The sequence below is a fragment of the Chiloscyllium plagiosum genome, chromosome 40 (assembly GCF_004010195.1).
Source record: "Chiloscyllium plagiosum isolate BGI_BamShark_2017 chromosome 40, ASM401019v2, whole genome shotgun sequence".
NCBI classification, from domain to species: Eukaryota; Metazoa; Chordata; class Chondrichthyes; order Orectolobiformes; family Hemiscylliidae; genus Chiloscyllium; species Chiloscyllium plagiosum.
In genome coordinates, this window is record NC_057749.1 from 10,650,409 (window position 1) to 10,674,020 (window position 23,612).

Sequence of the window (23,612 nt, forward strand, 5' to 3'; positions counted from 1 at the left end):
CCCGCCAAGGATACTGGTGCCCCTCAGGTTCAGGTGTAGACCATCCTGTTTATAGAGGTCCCACCGTCCCCAGAAAGAACCCCAGTTATCCAAAAACTGGAACCCCTCCCTCCTGCACCATCCCTGAAGCCACGCATTTAATTGTTCTCTCTCCTATTCCTCGAATCTCTATCACGTGGCACGGGTAACAAACCAGAGACAACAACTCTGTTTGTTCTAACTCCAAGCTTCCAACCTAGCTCCCTGAAAGCCTGTCTAACATCCTCAGCAATCCTTCTACCTATGTCGTTGGTGCCAATGTGGACCACGACTTCGGGTTGCTCCCCCTCCCCCTCCAGGACCCGGAAAACACGATCAGAGACATCACGTACCCTTGCACCTGGGAGGCAACATATCAAACGTGAGTCTCTCTCGTTCCCACAAAACCGCCTATCTGTGCCCCGAACTTTCGAGTCCCCAATTACTACTGCTCTGCTCTTCTTCGCCCTTCCCTTCTGAGTAACGGGGACAGGCTCCGTGCCAGAGATCTGAGCCCCGTTACTTACCCCTGGTAAGTCGTACCCCCCCCAAGTATCCAAAATGGTATACTTGTTCTTGTGGGGTACGGCCGCAGGGGGTCCCTGCACTGGCTGCTTCCTCCCAGTCCCCCTCACTGTCACCCATCTATCTGCCATCTTTGGAGTTACTACTTCCCTGTAACTCTGATCTATGACCCCCTCTGCCTCCCGAATGATCCGACGTTCATCCAACTCCAGCTCCAGTTCCCTAACACGGTCTTGGAGGAGCTGGAGATGGGTGCACTTCCTGCAAGTGTAATCGGCAGGGACGTCGATGGCATCCCTCACCTCATACATTTTGCAGGAGGAACATTGCACTGCCTTCACTGCCATCCCTCTAAAGCTAACTTTTATTTTAAAAAAAACTGGGTCTAAAGGATACAACAAGCAAAATTCAGCACTTACCTACTTACCACAACAGGTGTTATTATTAGGTTAGAGGAGGAGGGCGGGTGGGAGGCACTACCCGTGTAGTGCCTCGGGTTCCTCTCCTTCGCGCTTTTAAAGGGGGAAAAAACCTACCCAGGTAAGCTTACACTAACTGCTTCCGGGTCTCGGCTGCCCCTCTGGTCGTCGTCACTTCCCCCTGGTGAAGTTTATTCAAAAAGAACGGGTTCCCAATGAACACAGTCTGCTGATTTCTCAGCAACAAACCCAAACAATCAGACAAGACACATCCAGAAAACCCCAGCCACTCTCCCCTATATCAAAGACATCTCAGAAATGACTGCCAGACTACTCAGACCCCTTGGCATCATGGTAGCCACAAACCCACCAACACACTAAAACAGCAGCTAATGAACTTGAAAGACCCTTTACAGACAACAAGTAAAACTGATGTCATTTACAAAATACCTTGCAAGAACTGTAACAAACACTACATTAGACAAACGTACCAAAAACTAGCCACCAGGATGCATGAACATCAACTAGCCACAAAAAGACATGACCCACCCTCACTAGTATCCTTACATATAGATAAGGAAGGACATTACTTTGACTGGGACAACACACCCAGCCTAGGACAAGCTAAACAGAGACATGCACGAGAATTCATAGAAGCATTGCATTCCAACCAGAACTCTATCAACAACCACATTGAGTTGGATCCCATTTACCACCCCCTGAGAAAAAGTACAGTAAATGACAGCACCACAGGAAATGGTGTTACCACAGGAAATGACATCACCAACCCAAGGAAACCTAAATTCATAAATAGAAAGCAGGCCATGCCACCAGTGCTTCATCCAGAGGCTCACTGAAGATGTTACCTAGTAGGGTGATGAAACGTCTGAAAATGAACCTTCCAGCTCAGCGAGCAAACCTACATGCAGAACCTCAATCTGAGCAACAAATCTTCTCAAAACTCAGATTAAACAATTTCATAATGAACAAATCCAAGCAAAGCCCAAAAACGGTGACACATCCAGTGAAGAATGGTGGTGCTCAACTGGACAGCGAAGGGAAGGTGAAGTTTCCCCTAGAGCCATCAGCACATGAACATAGGAGACAAACCAGTGTCCACATGATCCCTTCAGCTACAAGTGTCCAATAGACATATTCTGCACAATGTATGGACAACCAACACCATTGATTGCACATAGCATTAGGAAATGGCCAAGTATAGCCATATGGAAAAAAGTAGAATTTTTTATTATTATTCATTCATGGGATGAGGGCGTTGGTGGCCAGGCCAGCAATATATTACCTATCCCTAATTGCCCAGAGGGCAGCTAAGAGTCAACCCCATTGCTGTGGGTCTAGAGTCACATGTAGGTCAGACCAGGTAAGGATGGCAGATTCCTTCCCTAAAGGACATTGGTGACCCAGACAGGTTTTTCCCAACAATCGACTCACAGTCATCATTCGACTCTAACTTCCAGATTTTTACTGAGTTGAAATTCCACAATCTGGCATGGCAAGAATCAAACTCAGGTCCCCAGAGCATTACCTCTGGATTAATATTCCAATGATAATACCACTAGGCCATTGCCTGCACACCCAAAAATATTATTGTCACATGTACTGAAGTACTGGGGTACAGGAATACAGTGAAAAGTTTACAGTGTTGCCATTTACCATGCCATCTTAGGTACAAAATCTTAGGTAAACAGTAGAAAAATGAAGCAATAAGAAAAAAGTTCAAACTTACAGTTCTTATCAGCATAAAGTAGTAAATAAGAAACAAGGTTAAAAGTTCCAATTACAATCCTTCTGTAACCATGGGCCTGCAGTTGCTTCACAACGGGCTTTCCCCACAACGGCTCAATCTCTCAATCCCTCTGCCTCCGCCAACCAGGCTCACCGGCTGCCTCACCACAGGCCTCAGAGACCCGCTCAAGGCCCCCAGCAGCTTCCATGATGTCACCGGCCACCAGAGTGTTGTCCGTGCCCACCAACCACCTTACGGGCGACTGGCAAAGTCCCCAATCTTTCCCCAGCCTTTCCATTGCTGCCTCCAGAAGATAAATGGAGAGAAAAACTTGGAAAAACTGAAAGAAAAGGAAGAGAGAAAAATTAAGAAAAGAAGAAAGAAAAGCACTCGGTGCACACAAACTCTGGCTCAGGAGCCCTACTATGTCGCCATCTTGGAATTTGAAAGAGAAAGGGGCAGAGAGTCCAAAAGATTTAGTGAAGGAATTCCAGAGTTCAGGACCCAGGGAACTGACAGCGTGGGTGTCATTGGTGGAATGAACAAAATCATGGATTTGCAAGAGGCCAGAGTCGGGGGAATGCTGGAATCACGTAGGCCTAAAGGGGCAGTGAGAGATTACAGAGGGTGAGTCCATCGAAGGATTTGAAAATAAGAGGTTGAATTCTAAATTCAAAATGTTGCCTGATGGGATGCCATTGTAACCACCACGAGATAGTCTGCAATTTGCTTTTCAGATGCTGCTTATTGCCTGTTTGAAATACTTCGAAGAGCGATGGAGATTCATTGTATCATAGAATTTGACACTAAATATCTCAATGTGTCGTTATAGTGAGACCCATGGGAGCAGCAAAACAGGCAGAGTCTGTAACAGTGTACGCAGTCTGAGTGCTGTTCATATATATTCATCTCAAATTGAATTCTGTGCTGTTATCTGGGGTAAAACTAATAGAGCTTCTATCCAAATGCCATTTTGCAACACCATAATCAGTTCCTGAGCCACCCGAGATTGACAGAGCGAAATAAAAGGTTTAATCTCTTTAGTCCAATGGTTATGAGGGATAAATATTCAATGGGTTGAAACTGATGAACTCAACGACTCAAAAGTCGATATATTCAGCATAAAAGCCACAATGTACTTTCCTAAAACAAAATGCTGACATTTATATAGCACCATTGAGCAACTCAAGACTTGTGTTCCACACCAGGGGGAGCACTTCTATCACACCGTCATCATTGTCATGTAGCATACGCAGCAAACAATTTGCAAAGAGCAAGATCCCACAACCAAAGTGACAATAATCAGTTTATCTGTTTTAGTGTCGAAGTCTGAGATTAAGACAGAACCGTAGAGATAGATGTTTCTAAGATTGTGAATAACATGGATTGGGTGGAAAATACGCGGCTTTTTCCCTAGGGTGCAGGGGTCAATTACTAGGGGACACAGGTTCAAGGTGCAGGGAGGGAAGTTTAAAAGAGTTGAGTAAGGCACGTTTTTCACTCAAAGAGTGGAGACTGCCTGGAACACACTGCCAGAGGAGCTGGTGGAAGCATACACAATGGCAACTTTCATGAAATACACTGGAGGAATACATGAAGAGGAAGGGATTAGAAGGTTACGAATGTTGTCAGTGAAGACAGTTTTAGTATGGAAAGGCAACATGTGTCAGCGCAGGCTTGGAGGGCCGAAGGGCCTGTTCCTGTACTGTATTGCTCTTTGTTCTAACTTCTCAGCTCCTTTTCGAAATAATGAAGAGAGATTTTGGACATCATAACAAGCGAACAGTCAAAGTCTTGGCTGGTGCCAATCTCTCAGAACTTGGCTGATGCTTTACAGATGGATAGTTGATATATTGGGCCTTGACTTGACACAACCCTCCCAGGGCCATTGAGTCCTGAGGTGGGAACCTGAGAGCCTCGCACCTAGAATTGAACTGAATTGGTTTTATTGCCACATGTACTCACCTGAAAAGTTTACAAGTCGCCACTTACAGTGCCACCTTAGGTACAAGGTATCTAGGTACACATTCTGCAGTACAAGTTCTTAGGAAAAAAATACACAATTAAAAAAATAAAAAGTACAGCATTAGAGATGGTAGGAATAAGTTACAAAATAGAGAAATAAATAGCTCAGAACAACAGTCCTTCCAACCCAGTCCAACCCAGGCCTCGACTCCAGACAATGCCGGAATGTATTTGAGATCCGGAATCACCTTGAGGCTGGCAGTCCTTGCTAAGGCCATGCCAGACTGCAAGACTACCACGGGCCACCAAATGACCATCATCCCGGGCCAAGAAGACACCACACTAGGCCAAGAGACCACCATCCCAGACTGAGCAGAGGTAGGGATGCTGCCACTGCACCGGACAAAATCTGTTGGGTTTGGTGAAGTGCCTCATCAAAAAGACAACACCTCTGACAATACAGCACTCCCTCCAGATGGCTTATGTTGCACAAGTCTCTGAAATAGTACTGGAACACTCTGCTTCAAGATGGAAGAGAACGGCCCACTGTAAAAATACATCACCTGAACCAAGATCCAAAATAAATTTAAGAGTTTTATTATGTTAGGTCAGTCTTGTTAAAGATGATGAAAACTCCAGAATTAACCTTTCCTTGTTTCTGCCAATGAGGCATATTATATCTAGTTTGTGAGATTGTTGATAATTATAAACTGGTCATTCACAGACTAGACTGTGTTTTCATGCAATAACTCTGCTTGTGAAACATTAACCCAGTGTCATCAAGACAGCGATGTCTTGCAGACTAGGATCTAGGCTGGAATGGCCTGAGTGCAATTTTATTATTTGTCTGGATTGCTTAAGAGGAGGCAGAATGCCATGGCAACCCTGATTGCTGAATCAAGCAGAGACTGTTCTGACCAGAAATAAGAAACAGTTGTGAAGCATCGAGGAATTTAATGGGGAGGTATGTGGCACAGTGGTAGTGCCCATACCTCTGAGCAGGAGGACTGGATTGAAGGCTACCTGCCCCAGAGGTTATCATACCTTCTCAGGACTATTTGATTAGATCAAACAATTGAGCACAGCCATCAGCCAATTAGCAGGCGTGAGCCCTACACGTAGAAATAACGAAGCTTCTTATAGATGACAAATCAAAATTTCTTGACAAAACTTTGAGTGCATGTGTGTGGACACAGATATAACTACAATATCCATGTGCATGTGTATGGACAAGTTTGTCTTGTTTACAATCTACCGAGAAGCCCCACTAAAAGATAGCTGACTACTTACACAAACTGGAAATTCTGCTTTCTTCCAAGTTCCTGGGAGAGGTAGACCCTGGCACTGAGAACTCGGAAGCAGAGATGGCAGAAGGGCATGAGGGAGTCAGGAGAAGGGGAATGGAGGGAGGAGAGGGGCAGCTTGGTAGCTCAGTGGTTAGCACTGCTGCCTCACAGTGCCAGGGACTCAGGATCGATTACATCCTAGGGCACTGTCTGCGGGGAGTTTGCACATTCTCCCTGTGTCTGCATGGGTTTGCTCCAGTTTCCTCCCACAGTCCAAAGATGTGCAGCTTCGGTGGATTGGCCATGCTAAACTGCCCAGAGTAGGTGGATTAGCCATGGGAAATGCAGGGTTATAGGGTAGGTGGGTGGGCCTGAGTTTGATGCTTTTGGAGGGTTGGTGTGGACTCAATGGGCCAATCGGCCTGATTCTAGGTTGTAGGGATTCTATGAAAGAGGTTGAACACATGACAGAGACATTCTTTGGGATTGCTCTGGAGGTAGGAGGAGTAGGCTTTGACTGCATTGGTCACAACTTGCTTTAACATTGGCCACTTAGGTATCTTCTAATCAACCAGCTCAGAAATGTTATTTCGTACCATTACTCAGGAGCAAGTGGGACTTGAACATGGACTCCTGGCCCAAAAATAGGGACACTACCATCGCAGCACAAGAGCCCCAAACCTTACCGATTTAAAATACCTTTTAGTTGTTGTGGTTCTGTTCGCCGAGCTGGAAGTTTTTGTTGCAAACGTTTCGTCCCCTGGCTAGGCGACATCATCAGTGCTTGGGAGCCTCCTGCGAAGCGCTTCTTTGATGTTTCCTCTGGTGTTAATAGTGGTCTAACCTACTGGACTTGTGCCTCACAACACACCAGATATACAAACAAATCAATGGAACACCCATGGGATCACCAATCTCGGGACTCATAGCAGAGGCAGTTATGCAAAGGTTAGAACAAACAGTCCTACCACAAATTCAACCCAAACTCTGGGTCAGATATGTCGATGACACGTTTGTAATCATTAAAAACACGGAAATAGAAAAAACACACCGGACCATCAACGCCACATTTCGTCCCTTGGCTAGGCGACATCATCAGTGCTTGGGAGCCTCCTGCGAAGCGCTTCTTTGGTGCTTCCTTCGGTGTTTATAGTGGTCTGTCCCTGCCGCTTCCGGTTGTCAGTTTCAGCTGTCCGCTTTAGTGGTTGGTATATTGGGTCCAGGTCGATGTGTTTGTTGATGGAGTTTGTGGATGAATGCCATGCCTCTAGGAGTTCCCTGGCTGTTCTCTGTCTGGCTTGCCCTATGATAGTAGTGTTGTCCCAGTCGAATTCATGTTGCTTGTTGTCTGCGTGTGTGGCTACTAAGGATAGCTGGTCGTGTCGACACGACCAGCTATCCTTAGTAGCCACACAAGCAGACAACAAGCAACATGAATTTTCCTGGGACAACACTACTATCATAGGGCAAGCCAGACAGAGAACAGCCAGGGAATTCCTAGAGGCATGGCACTCATCCACAAACTCCATCAACAAACACATCGACCTGGACCCAATATACCAACCACTACAGCGGACAGCTGAAACTGACAACCGGAAGCGGCAGGGACAGACCACTATAAACACCGGAGGAAACATCAAAGAAGCGCTTCGCAGGAGGCTCCCAAGCACTGATGATGTCGCCTAGCCAGGGGATGAAACGTTTGCAACAAAAACTTCCAGCTCGGCGAACAGAATCATAGCAACGAGCACCCGAGCTACAAATCTTCGCACAAACTTTGAATACCTTTTAGTTCATTCTCTCCACGGGATGTGGGTATAACTGCTCAGACGGGCACTTATTGTCCATCTCTAAGAAGCAACTCCATTAATCTGAAGTTATAAGCAGGCCAGACCAAGTAAAGACAGCATATCCGCCCCTCCGTCCCCAATCAGGAATTGGTGAATCAGATTTTTTTTTTACAATAATTGAAGTTATCATCATCATTACCAAAATTAGCTTTCAATTTGAGATTTATTAATTGAACTTAAATTCCACCAGCTACCATGGTAGGATTTGAACCTATGCCTTCAAAGTAAGAGCTTGGGCTTTTGGATTATAAATCCAATGACATCGCCAGGACACCACCTTCTCTCCCCAGCAATAGGGTTATCCTAAAAACAGCCGGGTTCACAGTTTCGAGAAAGTGGTCTCAAGTGGATTGTGCATATGAAAAAGGTGTAGGCCATTTGGCCCCTCAAACCTGCTGAACCATGAGATAAGACCATGCTGATCTAATTGGAACCTCAGTGGTTTGCACTGCTGCCTCACAGCGCAAGGGACCCAGATTTGATTCCTCCCTCTGGAACATTCAATAGTGTCGTTCGGACTAGATCTTGGAACTACAGTGCCTCACTAATGGCACTAATGGGTTTACCTACAGCACATACCCTAGCCACCTTCCAACAATATTTGCTGCTTTAAATAAAGCACAGTGTTTCTCAGATTAAAAATTCTATGTTGTTCTCGACAAAATAATCCTTGCGCTGTGTTAAATCACCTGCTGGAATTGTCAAAGCATCCCGCATCAAACAGGGTCCTGTACAGAATCAGCTGCACAAGCATTGAGCTGCTCACTGCAGGCTTATTTACAGCTCCCTCTCTGATCAGAACCACAGCAGACAATTTAATTACTCCCTGCAATGGGGAATGGTTAAGCTTGGTTCCTAAAGACTGGACACAATTGAGAGCCAGGCTCAGTGTTTTCAATCCATTGAGGTTTGTCTAAAAGCGCAGCTGCTGAATGCTGATACACACATTTAACTGCACACTCAGGCAGTAAGATTACAGCAAGAGTACATCTGAATTAGATTGTATTAATGGGTATAATAAGATTTAGTCAATCTTTATCTCTTTCTGTTACCTCAAGATAAGGATAGAGGCAGCAATTGTGATAGTCATGACGCCAATTAGCTCGATGATAAGATGCAGGTCATAGCTAGAGTTTTGTTTGTTGTTTTACAATATAGACACAGAAGATATTGAGGAAGGAAGTTTGTCTCTGTGAAATCTGTCTCACAGAAATGCCTCAAAGTCCTTCACACACACACACACACACACACACACACACACACACACACACACACACACACAATGAATCACTTGTAAAAACAGTTATCACTGTGTCGTCAGTATGCTGATGATGACATTTCATTGTTCGCAAAGCGCTCTGAGACACCCTGATGTTACAAAAAGTGCTCAATCAACATGAGCTGTCCTTTTATCTACACGGGCATGATTGTCATGAGAGGAATGAGTTGTTCGCCTGCTTTCAGAAGTCACATGACACCAGATTGTAGTCCAACAGGCTTTTTTGAAATCACAAGCTTTTGGAGCGCTGCCCCTTCACCAGGTGAAGTCACGAAAGCTTGTGATTTAAATAAACCTGTTGGATTACAACCTGGTATCGTGTGACTCCTGACTTTGCTCACTCCAGTCTAACACCGGTACCTCCACATCTGCTTTCAACACTGGTGGCAGCGCTGGTTTAGGAAAATACATTAACGTTATCCCTCTCAATACTCTGAAAGTCAGTTCCCATCACCATAGGACTTTGGTAAAAGCCAAGGCATGACATCATTTAGCCTTTGGATGGCATCATTGCCCACATGTTCTTGATACCTTCAGGCCCAGATTTCAGTGACCTGTCAATCTACCAGAACCACCTTACCACCGCTGCCATCTTCACCCTCACAGTGGGTTAAATGCTCGGTCTCCTTTCCATTGTTCTGCCAGTGAGGAGTTTTTGGAAAGCAGTTTGCCTGGTCACCCCAACTTAGCGGCCCACTGGTGCACCAAATTTGTGATGGGACCACTCAAGGAATTGCTGGACTCACCGCATAAACACAGTGGTGTCAAGAGCAGGTCAGAGATTAGGAATACTGCGGCAAATAACTCAGCTCCAGACACTCCAATGCCCGTCCACTTCCTGTAAGGCTCAACTCAGGAATGTGATGAAATACTCCTCACCCACCTGGTTGAGAGCAGCTCCAACAACACTCAAGACAACATCCAAGACAAAGCAGCCCACTTCATTAGTACCACATCCACAAAAACATCCACTCCCACCACCATCAATGTTCAGTAGCAGGAATATGTACTACTGACAGGATGCAATGCAGAAATTCATCAAAGATCCTTAGACAGCATCTTTGAAACCCACGACCACTAGAAGAGCTAGGCAACAGATACATGGGGCTCTTCCACCAAGTCAAGGTGGTTTCTCACGGAAGAAAGATTTAAACTGAGGCACAGAGAGATCTTTCTTTGAGCAAGGAACCTTTACCTTTATCTTAAACCAAGACTAAGGTCCTTGGTTTAATATATTATCTGATAAAGTGACATCCACTCAATGCCCACTGAGCTAGGCTTTATTCATAAGACCCAGAGTGTAAGAGCTAGGAAGTTACCTTTAGTGTGCATGGTTCAGCCATCTGTGTACAGTTCTGGGCACCTCAATTTAGGAAGCTTTTCTTTATTATTTCCTCAACAGGACATGGATATCGCTGGCTGAGTCAGCAATTGTCAGCCATCCCACACTGTCCTTGAAGAGGCAGTGGTGAGCTGCCTTCTTGAACCACTGTGGTGTGTTGTAAGTACATCTATCGGGTCATGAGGGAGGGAATTTTGAATTGCGACCCGGTGACACTGAAGGATTGGCTATATATTTCCAAGTCAGGATGGTGAGTGCCTTGGAAGGAGCTTGCAGGGGACGGTGTTTCCATGCATCTGCTGCCCTTGGAAGTGGTTATGGGTTCTCAGTGATTTTCTGCAGTGCATCTTGAAGCTGGTACACACTGCTGCTACTGAGCATCAATGGTGGAGGGAGATGATGCGTGTAGATGTGGTCTGCTTTGTCCTGGATGGTGTCAAGTTTCTTGTGCACCCATCCAAGAAAGTGGGGCAAGTGTGAAAGCATTAGAGAGAGTGTGCTGAAGAAATTCATAGGCAGAAGGAATTTGAGTGATATGGTTAGATCAGAGACATTGGAACTGTTTTCCTCAGAGAAGAGGCATTTCAGAGGAGATTTGATAAAAATGTTCAAACTCAGGGCAGAACCAGACAGCATAGATGGTTAAACAAAAATGTTTTCATTGGTTCAAAGATAGGGCACAGATTTAAAATAATTGGCGGAAGAAGCAATGGAGACTGAAAGTGAAACATTTCCGTGCAGAAAGTGGTTAGGATGTGGAATCCGCTGCCTGAGAGCGTGGTGGAGGCAGGTTCAATCGAGGTACTCGAGAGGGACTTGGATTATCCTGTGAAAAGAAAGAGTGGGCAGGATTACGGGGAGAAGGTAGAGGAATGACACCAGATGAACTGCTCATTCGAAGAGCCTGCACACAGGCACGATGGACCAAATGACCACCATCTGTGCTGTAATTACTCTGTGATTCTGTTGGAGTGGAATTCAGCAAACCCAGAAATTCGAAACATCTATTCGCAAATAGTGCACACCACGGTGCCAGTGTTGGGATCCCAACAGAGACCAACCAGCTAAAAAGACACAAATGTATCAAATAACACTAACAGGAAATCATTACCTTCACGGAATTAACCTCCCATCCTCTGTCAACAACAACAGTCAACCAAGTCAATATCCTCACAGGACAAAAGCTGGTAAAATGTAGGCAGAGATTGTAACTGCCCCTCAGTTGGGCACAAGAGGTTCTCCCTTTTGGTAATAGGAAATGGCACAGGAGCTCATGAGAGACACCATCCCACCCTGTCTCAAGAGGGCAATTGACGAAACTCTAGTCAGAGAGACAATAGCCAACCTCCTGGACAACCAGAGCAGGCAACTCAATGGGGAACCTATCAACAAGGACTGCATATTCAAACTACTAGACCTGTGCTTGACGACACACTTCACTTCATATTCAACAGCCAAATATTTGAACAGATCAATGGAACACCGATGGGCTCATAGCCTAGAACAAACAGCCCTCCCACAAATCTAACCCAAACTCTGGATCAGATACACGGATGACACTTTTGTTATCATTAAGAGAACAGAAATTGAGAAGACACACACAGGGTATCAACCCGTGCTTACAGGGATCAGATTTACCCAGAGGAGGAATGGTGGCTCAGTGGTTAGCACTTTTGCCTCACAGCGCCATGGACCTGGGTTCGATTCCAGCCTCGGGTGACTGTCTACATGGAGTTTGCACATTCTCCCCGGGTCTGCGTGGGTTTCCTCCGGGTGCTCTGGTTTCCTCCCACAGTCCAAAGATGTGCAGGTCAGGTGAATTGGCCGTGCTAAATTGCCCATAGTGTTAGGTGTGTTAGTCAGAGGGAAATGGGTCTTGGTGGGTTGCTCTTTGGAAGTTCGGTGTGGACTTGTTGGGCCGAAGGCCCTGTTTCCACACTGTAGAGAATCTAATCTAATCAGGCTGGTAAAATCTATTCCATCATCTCTATAGCCACCCTATCAAACCCTGGCTTCATAGAACTCCATTAGTCAGCCATCTCTTCTTCAAGAGAAAGGAGCTCCAAATGCCAAAGTTAAAGAGTCCCTCCCTTCATAACCAATGACAGCATTGATAAAGTGATGGATATTGAACGTGCTGATGCCTTTAGTCAACACCCACTTTATGCAGAGTAACTAATTAGATGTTCTAGCGGCGTACTGATATCTTCGGCATCTGTGACAGAAATATCATGTTTTGTGAGGCAAAACATTTTATTTTTTTATTAAACACTTACTTGCAATTATTTGTGAAAATGGTTGCTACAAAAGAGCAGTCAGATGGGATGAAGATGATTAGTGGGATGTTGATGGCATCTCAACAATCAGGACTCTGGAACAGCTCCCATTTTGACTGTACAGCAGCACAATTATGTTTGAGACAAAGCGTTTAAGTGGCGTCAACATCCACTGAAGCATACTGTTCATCAAAATGCATTTTTCTTTCTGCCCTCAGCAGTTCAGGCACCTTTCAATTATTTTGCTTTCATTTACTGATGTGTTCTGCAGTAGAGCACAAGGGGCGTGATGCACCTGAGGCTGTTTTATCCCCCTTGTTTTTTTTTTGCATTGTAACTCAAATGACAAAAGATCAAGAGTTGGTAAGAGAAAGGAAAAAAAAATCTTAATAACTGTAACTATTGCCTACAGGCAGCTATGTCAATAAAACAAAAAGATAAAAATAAAAAGGAACCTCTCACAGTCTCTTAGCAACAAAAAGAATTTGAAAATCAGGCTGGCATTGATCGTTACGTGCTCAGCTTTCCTGGGTGTCTGCCTCAGTGTGGGTCGTACCGTCTACCCACCAGATCTAATTCACAAGTAGCAGTCCTCTCATTGCAAAGAATTTCACAAGAAGTGACAACTTGCATTTACATGGCACCTTTAAATGTAGTGTCACACCGCAAGGTTTCAGAGCATTATTGACTGAAATTTGACACCGAAATAAAAAAGGAGATACTAAGGACAGTTCTGACAAAAAAAAAGCCAAGTTTTAAGGAGCATCTTAAAGGAGGAAACAGTGGATAGTGAAATCGAGGGACCGAGAGAGAGAATTCCTGAGCTTAGGATCTTGGCAGTCGAAGGCTTGGCCTTTAGTGGTGATGTGATGGAAATTAGGAATGTGCAAGAGGTTGGAATTAGACTAACACAGAGATTTTGGAACCTCATGGAGATGTAGGAGAGATAGGGAGGAGAGAATCTTGGAAAGATCTGAGCCTGATGTTATGAGATGCACAGTGGGAGGTTTGAGATGGAACAGCAGAGTCTGAACTTAACAGATAAGATGTCAAACAGAAGCCACTAACAAATCTCTTCAATGAGAATCCTGTTTTCTCAGACATCTCAATTCTTGGCTTGCAAGAGGGCCCGCTCTCAGGAAGGCTGACAGCACAAGTCAAGACCAAGTGGTGAACCAGCACAAGCCCAAACTTGCAATCTCTGTTTCTGTCACTCTGCAAACTTCAAAATGGGTTTTCATGTGAGTGCACCTCATCACAACCAATGATGGAGGACAAACTGGAAAAAGAGAAAGAGGCACTAGCTACTTATGGAGAGAAAATGTTTACATATTCAGAGTAGATTGGAGCCATGGAACAGGAACTCATATCCAAAGGTGGCAAGTTGGCTCAGAGGTTAGCACTGCTGCCTCACAGCGCCAGGGACCTGGGTTTGATTCCACCCTTGGGCAACTATCTGTGTGGAGTTTGCACATTCTCCCTGTGTCTACACAGGTGCTCTAGTTTCCTCCCATTAGTCAAAAGGTGTGCAGGTTAGATAGATTGGCCATACTGTAGTATGCAGTCTAGGTGGAATAGCCATGGGAAATGCAGGGTCACAGAGATGGGGAGGATTGGTATAGATGGGCCTTCCCACTGTAGGGATTCTATGAAGTCCCACAATCTAATTCTATCCCTTGCTCATTTATTTCCACAAAACTGTAATTAATATAAATTACCACAAGGTGGCACACCACATGGACAGTTCACTTGCCAGTGACAGATGTCTCGAAGCTCAAGGTGCAAATGAATAAACTGCAGTGGAGAGGTTACAGTGCCAACATAAACCGACAATACACTTGAGTGTCCTTTGTCCATCTGTTATTACTTTAATGCAGCAGTTTACCCGCGCAGATACTTTTAATCAAACTGTTCAGAAATGCTGCACTGCACCTCTGAAATTGGGTAGGACTTGAACCCAGGCCCTCTGGCCCAGAGGTCAGTACGCTACCATTGCACCACATGAGGCACGGTCAGAGGTATTTGCTTTCAAGTCGAATGTTAAATAAGGTCCTGTCTGCTTGCTCTGGTGGATTAACAGATCCGATGGCACCATCTTGAAGAACACGGCCTCAGCATCCTGGCCAATATTTAGCCTGCAATCAACACCACAGACTGAGACATTACCTGGGTCATTATCACATCTCGGTCTGTGGGATCTTGCTGCGGGAACTGCCTGCCACATTTCCCACTTTACAACAGTGACTGCACTTCTAAGATACTTCATTGTCTGGAAAATGCCTTTGGGACATCATGAAAGGCGTTATATAAATGCAAGTCCAATGCAGTTTTCTTTCAAAACAAAACTTCTTGATAACAGCAATAAAACATGACTGCTCAGTAAGTAATTCAGGAGCAGGAATATGACATCCTGACAGTGGGAAGCAATACTCCGACAGTGAGTACAGCTTCCTCATCAGATGCGGAGAACATAAAGGAAAAGAAAATTATAACCAAACCCATGACTGAATCAGGAGTAATGCGGGATGTCATAGCTCCTGCATTTCCACCCAGCCTCCGCCTGGCAGCTTGAGCTAAAATCACTCTCAGAGTGTGACTGGACAGGGTAGGGGTAACAGGAGGCTGATGTGGTGCTTCAGTGCTTTAATGCATGGAGCAGACGAGTGGAATGGTCTGCGTCTATGCTGTAAATTCCCTGCAGCTCAATAAAGAGCGTGACCTGAGCTGTAGGATGGAAGCTTGTGCTGTACTGTATTAACTTGCTGGGTCAAAGGAAGTTCCTAAAGTGTAACCATATAAACTTCAATAGCCTCCACAATTATATACACACGTATATATCTGCGTTAATGTTTACATAACTATACACATATATCTAGTTATAGAGACATAGAGCCATTCAGCAGGGAAACAGACCCCTCGGTCCGACTCATTCATGCCGACCAGCCATCCCAATCTCACCTAGTCCCCTTTGCCAGCATTTGGCCCATATTCCTCTAAATCCTTCCTATTCATATACCTATCCAGATGCCCTTTAAATGTTGTAATTGTACCAGCCTCCACCACTTCCTCTGGCAGCTCATTCCATACACGCATCATCCTCTGCGTGAAAAGGTTACTCCTCAGGTCCTTTTTAAATCTTTCCCCTCTCACCTTAAATCTCTTGCCCTCTAGTTTTGGTTTCCCCCACCGTAGGAGAATGACCCGGGCTATTCACCCTATACATTCCCCTTGTGATTTTATAAACCTCCCTAAGGTCACCCCTCAGCCTCCACTTCTCCAGGGAAAACAGTCCCAGCTTATTCAGCCTCTCACTATAACTCAAACCCTCCAGTCCCAGCAACATTCTTATAAATCTTTTCTGTACCCTCACAAGTTTAACATCATCTTTCTTATAGAAGGGTGACCAGAATTATACGCAATATTCCAAAGGTGGCCTAACAATGTCCTGTACAGCTGCAACATGACCTCCTAACTCCTATACTCAATATTCTGAGCAAGGAAGGCAAGCATCCCAAATACTTTCTTCATTATACTGATCCTAGGAACTATGCACCTGCACCCCTAGGTCTCTTTGTTCAGCAACACTCCCCAGGACCTTACCATTAACGGTATAAGTCCCTGCCCTGGTTTGCTTTAGCAAAATGCAGCACCTCACACTTATCTAAATTAAACTCCATCTGCCACTCCTCGGCCCATGGGCCCATCTGATCAAGGTCCCTTTGTACTCTGAAATAATCTTCTTTGCTGTCCACTACAACACCTGTTTTAGTGTCATCTGTAAACTTACTAGCCATACCACCTATATTCACATCCAAATCATTTATATAATGGATGAAAAGCATTGGACGCAGCACCAATCATTGTGGAACACTGCTGGTCAAAGGCCTCCAGTCTGAAAAGCAACCACCTTCTATCACCACCCTCTGTCTCCAACCTTCAAGCTAATTTTGTATCCAATTGGCTAGCTTCCCCTGGATCCCGTGTAATCTAACCTTACTAACCAGTCTACCATGCAGGACCTTGTCAAACGCCTTTTCAGACTTCCATGTAGACAATGTCTACCTCTCTGTGTCTCTCGGTATTTCTTCTTGGATGAAGATTTTAGGAAGATCTTGCTCATCAGGCCTACCCAGAACTGAGATTCTCCCACAGAGGGTGCACACACATATTTATAAGCATTTACACGCATATATGCGTCTACACCTCTATAAACAATATCTATATATATATCAATATGCATACACACATTTATGCATACAGATGAATACATATATGTATGCTAGCAAGGTGATGGTGGTATAGTGGTGAGCATAGCTGCTTTCCAGGCAGTTCACCTGAGTACAATTCCTGGCCATCTCAGTGTTGTGGTTTCTGAATCAATTTTTAGGGTGGCATAGTGGCTCAGTGGTGAGCGCCAGAGATCCGGGTTCGAATCCAGCCTCGGGTGACTGTCTGTGTGGAGTTTGCACATTCTTTCTGCGTGGGTTTCCTCTGGGTGCTCCGGCTTTCTCCCACAGTCCAAAGATGGGCAGGTTAGGTGGATTGGCCATGCTAAATTGCCCATAGTGTTCAGGGATGTGTAGGTTAGATGCATTGGTCAGGGGTAAATATAGGATAATAGGAATGGGTCCGGTTGAGTTAGTCTTTGGAGGGTCGGTGTGGACTTGTTGGGCTGAAGGGCCTGTTTCACACTTGTAGGAGTTCTATGGTTCTAATTTAAGTGTGTGTGTGTGTGCGTGTGTGTATACAGAGCAGGTTTATGGGAAACTAATTATCTTTGGAGGGTCGGTGTGGACTTGTTGGGCTGAAGGGCCTGTTTCACACTTGTAGGAGTTCTATGGTTCTAATTTAAGTGTGTGTGTGCGTGTGTGTATACAGAGCAGGTTTATGGGAAACTAGTGAGGTGCAAGAATCAGCAAAAAGGTGGCACAGTAGGTCAGTGGTTAGCACTGCAGCCTCACAGCGCCAGGGACCTGGATTCGATTCTACCCTCAGGTGACTGTCTGCGTGGAGTTTGCACATTCTCAGCTGTCTCTGTGTGGATTTCCTCTGATTGCTCCGGTTTCCTCCCACAGTCCAAAGATGGGTAGGTTAGGTGGATTGGCTGTGCAAAGCTGACCATAGTGTCCAGGGATGTGTAGGTTAGGTGGGTTAGCCATGGGAAATGCCAGGTGAGGGGAATGGGTCTGGGTGGGATACTCTTTGAAAGGTCAGTGTGGACTTGATGGGCCAAATGGTCTGCTTCCATACTGTTGGGATTCTATGAACAGGGGCGGTGGATTCACTAGATTCCTTAGATTCTTGAACGGTTCCAACAAACTGAAAAATGGCAAATATAATACCCCTTTTCAAGTAAGGAGGTAGATCAGATGTCGCTGAAGTTTTTCATCTTGCACTCAACAGGAAAAAATGCGAGAATGCCAAATTTCAAGTAATTACAATAATTTATACGACAAGAGTAAATAATTTATTTAGTTGGCAAGTCAACTCTGGTCAGTTGAGGCAGTGCCATATTGAAAGCAATGAGGCTCCCCACGCTCCAAAAAAAGGCTCAAAGAATTGACATATTTCTTTTGTTTGCAGAGTACAGGTCCCTTTGCATGTCACTTCTAGCAAGGGTAAGTGAGTCAGGTTCCAAGCTGAGCTAACTGTTGTAAATTTGTTGTTATATATTCTTTTACCTGTTACACTCTCTGAGAGGGTGACGTCACTCACTCAAATTCTCATCTGTGTTGAAACAATTTAACTATTTCTGACGTACCTTTTCGCAATGTGTTGCTGGTAATGCTGCAGTTCCCTCCTGGGTTGGTAATAAGGTCCACTTTTCCATGTTTGCTCGGTGTGGTCCGGAAGATGTTTCCAGGTTGACTGCAGGAAATGCCGCATTAGTGGCTTGTTGTTGGAGACTGGCCCATGATTTTACATCCAGACTCGGCAAATGATGGGCATCCGTGGCAGTAAGAACTGAATCCGGCCTCTGAAATATATATATTAAAAAAAGGGGTTCTGAATGCATTCAGGGAGTCATGATTTGAAGATGCTGGTGTTGGACTGGGGTGTACAAAGTTAAAAATCACACAACACCAGGTTATAGTCCAACAGGTTTAATTGGAAGCACTAGCTTTCGGAGCGCCGCTCCTTCTGAAGGAGCAGTGCCCCGAAAGCTAGTGCTTCCAATTAAACCTGTTGGACTATAACCTGGAGTTGTGTGATTTTTAACTTCAGGGAGTTATTTTGACTGATGATCGTGAGGTATTTTGATGTAATGGGATACATTCTCGCCTCTAAACATCAAGGAGACAAATCCCATTCCAGAGGCATGACCACAAAGTCCAAGTCCCAGTGCAGGGCTGCACTGTTGGTGCCACCATCTGTAAAATGAGATATTTAAACCACGACCCTATCTGCTCTCTCAGGGGGGACATTAAAAGGTCCCAAAGCATGACTTAAGAGATCAGCAAGAAAGCTCTCCCTCATATCCTGGCTATCACTTACCCTGCCCTGCTCACCGAACCCCCACAAACAATCATGTCTCCTGAGCATCTATCTCAATGCAGAATCCTGTTGTGACCAAATTGGCTAGAATCGTACAACAGTGGCTGTGTGTCACAGTTAATGTATTAGTTCTTTGCCCAGTCCTGAGATAATGAAAGCCACTATGTAAATGCAAAATTGGTCATAATTGCCAATAACAGGTAACAAATTTACCCCTGCTCTTCCTTCCTGCTGACTCAGGTTTGGTTACAGAGTACTTCCTCTGTTGGGGCCCTGGCACCAGAGGGGGTATTGTAGATAAAAACTCTGATATATTTCCCATGGACATGTCAAAGAATACTTGAAGAGCTGGCTTCACCATCAAGCTAAGCTTGAGATTTCTTGTCCAAGTCAAAAATTGAGTTTTCCTATTGCTGTTTTAAATACCTAATGTAGAGTGGGTTAGCGTGAAGCACAGGCACAGTTGTGACGTAAGCAAAAATGGCAATTTACGCACAGCAAGCTCCCGCACATAATTCTCCAAGCAGCCGTTTAGCGCACAAAGTCAATCTTCAAGAGCTTTCTCTCATGACTGAGAGACTAATGAGATTTCAGTCTCAATACAGTTTGTAGCAATCTCCTGGCTTATCTAACTGCAGTTTGTTTTCTAATCAAGTGATAACAGTTTAAATTTCCCCTCCACTCACTGTAAGCCAGGGAGAGTGGATTGTCTGCAGGTAATAGGTGCCACTTTAATTACTAATTCCAAGTATTTCAACCTGCCTTCACTGAGCAGTGTCTCTACACATCTTAGAAAGAACAGAAGCAATTTACTTTCCTACCCCCCACCAACCTTTGCATCTACCTACAACAGATCCACTTACTGAACGCAATGACAGGACAAGCAATCCAAAGACAAGGTCTGAAAGGATCTGCTTTTTGAACCTGCATCATTGCTCAAAAAGAGGTTTGTGGGAAATGATTGATTTCTGCGACTCAAGTAACATTCCTTCTTCATGCCCTTTCGAACGAAGACACAGACTAACTTACTCGGCATGTTAATGAAATTTACTCCCCTCATTTCCTGCCAGACATAGTTTCATTCCTCTAGACAATCCCTAATCAAATTGCTTCAAGTATACTGTGCGAGGGCCTAGCATTCGAAAGGGATGGCTGAGGAAAAGCGTTTTGAAACAGGACTCCTCTGTAAATGTGTCTAAAAACCCTTCCTACAACATATTCTCATTAAATGATTCACGATGAGAACAGGACTTGCATTTGTATAGCACCTCAGGCATTCATGAGGTCTTCACAGTCAGTGACCAAAATTTGTAACATAATTCATAGAATCCCTTCAGTGTGGAAGCAGGCCATCCAGACCATCAAGTCCACTTTGACCCTCCAAACAGTATCTCACTCAGACACACTACCCAGCCCACACCCTATTCCTGTAACCCTGCATTCCCCACAGCCAGTCCACCTAACCTGCACATCTGTGGGAGGAAACCCACACAGACACAGGGAGAATGTACAAACTCCACACAGGCAGTTGCCCGAGGGTGGAATTGAACCCAGGTCCCTGGCACCATGAGCCAACCATGCCACCCACTGTATTAATTGTTAACATAATGATAAAATGTCCTGCTAAGAAAAAGCATCAGCAAACAGAGGGCATTGTTTGAGAAAGTATCTTGAGCACAAATAAAGGGGGACTGATTGCTGCTGGGCACTGAAGAGAAGATCTAGTCAGTGGCCTGTGAAAAGTGGTATTATACCTGAATGTTTACCTCCCTTTGTTAGTTATGTTCACACCTGGATGTCCATGGACAAGGAGCAATGTTTAAAGTGAGCGAGGAAAGATACAAAAAAGGCCCAGAGGGGCAATTTCTTCACACAGAAGGTATAAGTGCCTGGACTTCCAAGGATAGTGGTGGAGGTAAATACAATTTCATCACTTAAGAAACATTTGGACAGGTATGTGGATGGGATATGCATGGAGGGAATGGAGGGATATGGATCAAACACAGGCAAATGGGGCTAAATTTAATTGTGGCTAAATTTAATTGTGGCAGCACAGTGACTCAGTGGTTAGCTTTGCTACTTCACAGTGCCAGGGCCCTGGGTTCGATTGCACCCTCAGGTGACTGTCTGTGGGCAGATTGCATGTTCTTTCCTGCGTTTGCATAGGTTTCTGTTGGATGCTCTGGTTACCTCCCACAGTCCAAAGATGTGCAGCTTAGGTGGACTGGCCATGGGAAATTCCCCTTGGAGCCAGGAATGTGTAGGTCTGGTGCATTAGCCACGGGAAATGTAGGGGGCTGGGCCTGGGTGGAATGATCTTCAGAAGGTTGGCATAGACTTGTTGGGCCAAATGGCCTGTTTCCACACTGTTAGGATTCTATAAAAACTGGGCAGAATGGGCAAGCTGGGGAAAACCTTTTTCCATGTTGTAAACCTCAATGATTCTATAAGCTGTGGTGGGATTTGAACTCATGTCACGAAAGCATGTGTGCAGGCCTCTAGGTTACTTGTCCAGTAACACATGCTATTGTCCTTTTTCCTGTGTGATATTTTCAGAAATGTGCAATTTCTTAAGAATTGAGGATGATGGATACAGACATTTGTCGCCTGTTTTGCTAGCGAGTGCTGATGACATCAGCTTAAAGCTGTTACTCAGCCTGAAGTAAATAACTTAAAGACATATTCACAGACACAAGGATGAGTCAATGGTCTTGCTCTGAATTAATTAAGTTTCTCAGCACTGACTAGATCAGTGACCTGGAATTTCAGTGGCATTATCAACATTTACTGTCCTGTTCAAGCAAACATTTTTAAATCAGGCAACATGACCAGAATTAAATAGAAAAAATTGCTTTTGATCAGTGTTGAATCTACCTATCAGGTATTTAAAAGGCAAGTTGATCTCAAAGGCTGTAACATTAGACAGTATCCCATTTAGGCTTTCACAACAAGATGCTCACCAAGTGACCATGTTAATGGTATCCACAAACATGTATTTTTTTTAAGTGATCAGTTACCATCGCTGTGACTTCTGCTGCAAGAATTGACAGATTGGTTCAGATATGATTCTCACTCCAGAAGGTTTTAGATTCAAGCTCCTCTCCTGGGAGATGGAGGGGGAGGGTAATGAATTTCCCTGGTATATATCTCCCCTCTGAACCTCTGTAATGCAAGCAGCTGGTGTGTGAAAGCAGGTGCTGTACAGCAGGTGAAAACTCTCAGGAAATACCCCAATTGCTCGAGACGCCAGTACAGTATAGACTGTGAAACACTGTGAGGATGCTACGTTAGAGTGCAGTAGGGAGGATGCAGTACTGATGGAATACTGTATTGAGGATGCTATTATGAGTGCATGCAGCATTGACAGTGCATATCTTAGAATGGATATATTGAGGATGCTGTACCGATTATTGAAGCACAGACAGACTGCCATACTAATGACGCTGAATTGAGATCAGTCTATTGGTATTGCACAACTAAGAGTGTGGTACTTAGAGCATGTAGTAATGGGAGGCTAGTTCCGAGAGACAGTTGTAATAAAATGCAAGACAATGAAACACATGTTATAGCAAAACGACCTGTACTGAGAGACTGGGAGTACTTTGGGTACTGAGAGAGTGCTGTATTCAAGTTGCAATCACGAGGCAGTGATGAATTAAGAATGCTGTGCTGAGGTAGTATAGCACTGAGGGAGGGTTGTATTGAGAGTGAAGTGCTGAGGGAGTGCTGTGGGAGGGCTGTAAAGTGAGTGAGATGCTGATGGAGTTCTGTATTGTGCGTGAGGTGCTGAGTGAGTGCTATATTGTCAATGAGATGCTGAAGGACTGCTGTATTATGAGTGAGGTACTAAGGAAGTACTGTAATGTGAGTGAGGTGCTGAGGGACTGCTGTATTGTGAGTGAGGTACTAAGGAAGTGCGGTAATGTGAGTGAGGTGCTGAGGGAGTGCTGAGGAACTGCTGTATTGTGAGTGAGGTACTGAGGGAGTGCTGTGGGAGTGCTGTATTGTGAATGAGGTGCTGAGGGAGTGCTGTATTGTGAATGAGGTGCTGAGGAAGTGCTGTAAAGTGAGTGAGGTGCTGAGGGAGTGCTGAGGGAGTGTTCTACTGAGAGTGAGGTATTGAGGGAGTGTTCTATTGAGAGTGAGGTGCTGAGGGAGTGCTGTATTGTGAGTGAGGTGCTGAGGGAGTGCTATATTGAGAGTGAGGTACTGAGGAAATGTGTTGTGAGTGAGTACTGAGGGTCTGCTGTATTGTGAATGAGGTGCTGAGGGAGTGCTGTATTGTGAATGAGGTGCTGAGGAAGTGCTGTAAAGTGAGTGAGGTGCTGAGGGAGTGCTGAGGGAGTGTTCTACTGAGAGTGAGGTATTGAGGGAGTGTTCTATTGAGAGTGAGGTGCTGAGGGAGTGCTG

The 23,612-nt window shown here is 44.9% G+C and overlaps 1 protein-coding gene across 2 annotated transcripts in view; it reads right to left on the reverse strand.

Moving 5' to 3' along the window:
* ccdc33 (coiled-coil domain containing 33) overlaps positions 1-23,612 on the reverse strand; it is a 274,590-nt gene that overhangs the window by 95,874 nt on the left and 155,104 nt on the right. For both annotated transcript variants that reach the window (XM_043680295.1, XM_043680294.1), the window contains exon 14: positions 18,469-18,684. In XM_043680295.1, coding sequence (XP_043536230.1) covers positions 18,469-18,684 — 216 coding nt within the window. The remainder of the gene's footprint in view (positions 1-18,468; positions 18,685-23,612) is intronic.